The 5,068-nt window shown below is 46.3% G+C and overlaps 1 protein-coding gene across 1 annotated transcript; it reads right to left on the bottom strand.

Moving 5' to 3' along the window:
* Positions 1–836: 836 nt before the first annotated feature.
* On the bottom strand, positions 837–1,301 carry LOC130458004 (DNA-directed RNA polymerase II subunit RPB4-like). The gene has a single exon (XM_056820896.1). It carries the CDS (start codon positions 1,294–1,296, stop codon positions 868–870), a length of 429 nt encoding a protein of 142 aa, XP_056676874.1. The 5' UTR covers positions 1,297–1,301; the 3' UTR covers positions 837–867.
* Positions 1,302–5,068: the final 3,767 nt, after the last annotated feature.

Genomic DNA, 5,068 nt, shown 5'->3' with positions numbered 1-5,068 from the left:
GACCCTGTCCCAAGGCAGCTGTCAGAATAAATCCCACAAATGCCCTCCTGCTCCAGAACCTTGCAGCCTTCAGGATATACCAGGGGCCACACTGAGCCTCCTCAACCAGGCCTCTTTTGACCTTATGATTGTACAGTGATGCCCCCCCCAACTGCTAGGATTTTCTCCATCTTCTTCCCTCTGTATTTCATGGACAAATGAACTCCATGGTGCTTCAAAATGACAAGCTGTTCGGTTGTTCTGCTCCTTCAGAATTTCAAACACTTAGGAATAGGTTCCCTTTGATTTTTCCTTTTTAGGTTTAGGTTTAGGAGACCCCACTCTCTGTCTTAGTCATGCTGTTTGTCCATATTCTAATCTGGGTTGATATTTCAAAATGGCTTGACATTCAAACCAGAAATGTGAATGTAAACGGAGTGCCAAATTCAGTGATATAAGGCAGTCACGAATATGCCACAGGTATTTCCTGGCTAAATTCTGCCACTCAGTCTTCCCCCTTCATCAATTCCATTGAAGAGGAGGGATGGAAAGGTGAAAGCAAGCACCTAGACTCTGGTCCAATACCTCCCCTGGAAACCCTTCATTAGAGGAAATCATCCCCAAGTCCCTTGGAGATTCAAGTGGCACTCCTGGCCTTTGGCACAGGTCAAACATTCCAAAGGTCAAAAAGAATCCTAACTGGTCAGGAGTTTGCATGACATGTGGATGCAAGGGGACTCTGCATGGCCTTGTCCCTAGGAGGCTCGACCAGCTTTTGTGACTGACATTTCTGAATAGACTCTGGAGAGAGTTGGAGTTCTTCTTAGTTGCAGAAGACTTCTGGGAAATTTCCTCTTTGGTGTTCACTGAAGGGCTGGGTTCCTGCTCTTAATACTGGAAGCTCCTCTTGGTCTGAATATCATCAAGGACCTCTTGCAAGTCTTCATCTTCCAATCGACCGGCTAGGCTTGGAATCAGAGCCTTGGCCTCCTCTGCTGTCTCAGGACAAAGGTTTGCTAAAGCAGCCAACTCAAACTTGTGGAGCTTCTTCTGGAGTAACAAGCCCCGAACACTAGCAATGGTTTCCCTGTTTTGAAAACGACTAAAGCGGGCAGCATAATCTAAAGTTTTCCAGAAAACCACTGGAAGTTCTCGTGCATCCTGCCCACTTTCATGCTGTTGCTTTCGATGCTCTAGCAGCATGTGGACTTCTGAATTGAGGAGAGTTTGTGCTGTTTCAAACTCTCTGGGAAAGACAAGCTGCGAGGCTTCTTCCTCCACATGGCCAGCACCAGGGTCTCTCCCTCCAGCAGCCATCACCCTCTTTCTCTGCCCCAAAGGCAGGGCTGCAAGCAGAAGTGTGCCCTGAGGGAAGGAGGGCACTTGCCCCAGTTAGTCAAGAATTTGAGGAAATTCTGTTGTCGCCGATATTCTATCTCAAGCCAGAAATTTCTGTACAAAATAGAGGAAGCCTTAAAGTAAAAAAAGTGAAGGAGATAGAAAAGTTCTTTATCCTCTCTGTCTCTGCCTCTGCCTCTGCCTCTGTCTCTGCCTCTGTCTGTCTCTCTCTAGCCAGGAGAGTATCTGCACAAGAGTGACTCAAGTCCCAGGAGCCTTGGGTTCTTATGGTGCTTTTTTGTCCCCGCCCCTCTTCACAGGGGCCAATCACAGTTTTCAAACTGTCTAGCCCTGCCCAGAGGGCAGTGCTTGTGGGAACCAGTTCTCCCCTTCTGGAGGGGTGGCTACACATCAAGAGGGTTCACACCTTCCTGGCTGCCTGGGTTTCTGAAGGTGTGAACTCTGCTCAGAGGATGCACAAGTTTGGCACTGACTTAGTAGGGTGCAGCTCTAAGTGACTTGGGACTTCTCCATGACCCTGGTAGCTTGTCACCCAGGACTAGGGAGGGTCTTCAATCTCTTGCTGATTCCCTTCCAAAGTAGACAAAGGAGAGTTGATCCCTTCTTCACAATGTAAGCAGGGCTACCTCAGTTAGGTTAACTCAGAAGAGGCAAAGGGAAGAAAGGATTCCCTTTCCCAAGTGTAAACTCAGAGAGACCAAAGTGTTCCCTTTAAAAGTGGCAAACAGGATGGCTCTGTTGGGCCAAGGTTTGCCATTGACCACCCCCCAGGAACTTGATTCAGCTAGAAGAGCACAGGAAGAACCTGGCCTCACTCTTCTGCCTCAGCCCAAGATGTCCAGGTTTTCTGAAAAAAAAAAATTCAATATTTGGGGGTGACAGAATTTGGAGGACTGCATGGGCTTCGCTTTAGATGGAAAGAGTTGGTCTTTTACAGCCTAAGGACTCGTGTGGTGCTGGGTAAAGCCCTTTCCTTCCACTCTTCTGGCCTTTGAGTCTTTTCTGACTATTTTCCTGGAGGAGAATTTTAGAGACCTCGTATGTCTCTAGTAGGCCTGGTGCTAGCACAGCAAGCATGCCAAGACAAGCCTCAGTTTCTCATGGGAAAACTTGGGGCCACAGCAACTCTTGTAAGGTTCGTTTCTGTTGTGTCATGGCCAGATAGCCTTGGACCCTCCCAAAGGAGGTTTCCTCTAGAGCTCAGCTCCCATTCTGGCCAACCAAGGGACACATAGGATTTCAATCCACATTGAAGTGACTACTCTGTTTCAGACACTGTGCTAGGCAATGAGATACCTTGATCTGAGAGTCTGGATACCCTGAGGCCTGTGGTTCCTGCCTCTCAATCTGAGTCCTGTCCTCAGGTTGCCCATATTCCCCACCATGTTTTTTGTCCTTTTCTTTTTCACATTTCAAGGTGGTCTCCTGATAAGCACCTGTTTTACATTCCAGATACATGAGAGTACCCTAAACTGGACAGTTCACTCCAAGGTTCCCCTTGGAGCCGACTCCAAGCCTGCTGCCCTGTTATTTCATGACAAGTAATGGTCATTGAATGACCCAGTGGAACTGCTTGTCAACACCTGGAAGAGAAAGGGAAGGGGGGAGGGAGGCATGAATCTTGTAAGGGAGGAAAATGTTGTGAAAACTTCATATCAAAAAGTGGAACTGAGCATTTCCTGTTGTATTATAGCCCACCTTGATTACTTCCCTTGTCTGGAGTGGGGATTTTGGGGTGTCTGCATATAACAAGATATACCCCCCCTTACCGCTCAAACAATTGGGCCAAGATGAGATGCCCACAAATGTGGTTTCATTGCTTACTCAAAGGATGGGGACACTGTGCTTCAAGGAGACCCCAAGATTTACAAGTGAACTCCCAATTCAAAAGAAACTCATCCAATATCCTCTTCCTATGCAAAAGATTCCTCATTAAGAGCTTTTGTGAGAAGAGACTGGGAAGGGGAAAGGAGAAGGGAGAGTGAAACTGTTATCTAATGATTCCAATCATCTCCATTTGGTGTTTCAGGAAGAGTGATCTAATTTCCCTACTGATAACCAAAACTATATTGAAGACACTCATTTCTTACTGGCTCCATACACCCCTCATTTCTCATTAATGAAAAGGGATGTCAACAGGAGACTTTGGAAAGTTCATTTACTGGGGCTCCCACATAGGAATTTGTTTCTATCCTTCCCTGTGGAAACTGTTTTCTCTGGTGATTTTTCTTGGGCTGACACAATGTGAGAGCTTTTAAACAGAGCACATTATTGAACATCAGAAAATTCATACTGGAGAGAAACCTAGTGAATGTACTGACTGTGGGAAATCCTTCAAGTACTGCTCATTTCTTACTCAGCATCAGTACTGAAAGTGGAGCCAAGCCCTATGAACACTCTGAATGTGAACAAAACGTTCAAATACCTCGTGGTCCTTCCATCAGAACTCATACTGAAGAGAATCATTGATGTGTATAGTGAAGGTGGCAAAACCTTCTGACAGGTCAGCCATGGATTTCCATCAGGATTCCAAAGGAGGAAAACCATGAGGGTAGTGAATGTGGGAGAGCTTTCTAAGAGAAGTTTGCTCTTCTCACCCATCAGAAAACACTTGAAAGGAAATTTAGTAAATGTACTGAATGTGGGAGAGTCTTCAGACTACCATGAATGGGGGGGGGAAGTTAACTTGGATTTCTTTTCTTAAATACCCGAATCTAGGTGAAATTTGCCCAGGTGGCTATGATGTTGTTTGTTCTGTGAGTAAAAGAAGACGTTGTAGTTGCAGGGAATGTGACCACCATTAGACTGCTGCTAGCCCTACAGGTTCAAGTAGCATGGTACTCTAGTTCTGTGTGTGTAGAAAAATGGCCACTTTTTGTTTTTTAATATGGAAGACTGTTTTCATTTCAGTTTATTCAATTACATGTGGAAACAATTTTTGATTTTCCATTTAGAAATCAGATTCTTTCCCTCCCCGTCCCCCAGGCAATAAAGAGTCAGATATGAGCTATAGCAATGCTTTCATAAGAGGTTTCCCTATTGCTGAATCCGTGAGGGAAGATGCACATCACCCTTCCAGTCAGGTCTCAGCAAATGAAGTGGAAGATGGCATACTCTGATCTACCATCCGATTCCAAAAATTCATTGCTTGGGTGTTGATCGTATTTTTCCATCCTGAGTCCCTTGGGAATGCCTTGGAAACTTTGCTGATGATTTAATCCTTCAGAGTTGATCACTATTCAAAATTTCTGTTCCTGTATAGTGTCCTTCCAGTCATCAGTTTACATGATATCAGTTCACATCTTTTCCTAGACTTTTCTGTGCTCATCCTATTCATGTTCTAGGGCACAATGGTATCCATTTTGACAATATCGGGGACTTCCTGGTAAAGGTGGCTCCCTTCCTCTCCTCAGACCCAATGGCACAGATGACCTCAAACCTCCCCTCCCCCACCCCCAGAAAAGACACCATCCTCATAAGAAGGGAGAGGCCCCACACCAAGGCTCAGCAGGGAAGGTAGGTGGTACTCTGTCATTTCCCCAACCTAAGGGAATGAAAAGCTGACCCACCCTCCCCGAGCCACCACACCAAGGGAGCCAGAGTTGAAGTCAGCACTGGCCAGAATCCACCAGTGAGGGAGGGGCTGCCCAGGACTGAACAAGGGGCAGCCCCAGGTCTGGGGACCTGACCAAGACCACCAAGGACCTAGTCCTGTGTGAGTAGAAACAGG

The sequence above is a fragment of the Monodelphis domestica genome, chromosome 3 (genome assembly GCF_027887165.1).
Source record: "Monodelphis domestica isolate mMonDom1 chromosome 3, mMonDom1.pri, whole genome shotgun sequence".
In the NCBI taxonomy this organism is placed as follows: domain Eukaryota; kingdom Metazoa; phylum Chordata; class Mammalia; order Didelphimorphia; family Didelphidae; genus Monodelphis; species Monodelphis domestica.
The sequence above is the reverse complement of the archived record's forward strand: the minus strand, read 5'-3'. Positions and strand labels throughout refer to the sequence as shown.

Excerpts from the sequence above, each read along its gene's own strand:
- LOC130458004 (XM_056820896.1), bottom strand. The coding sequence starts at position 1,296 with ATGGCTGCTGGAGGGAGAGACCCTGGTGCTGGCCATGTGGAGGAAGAA.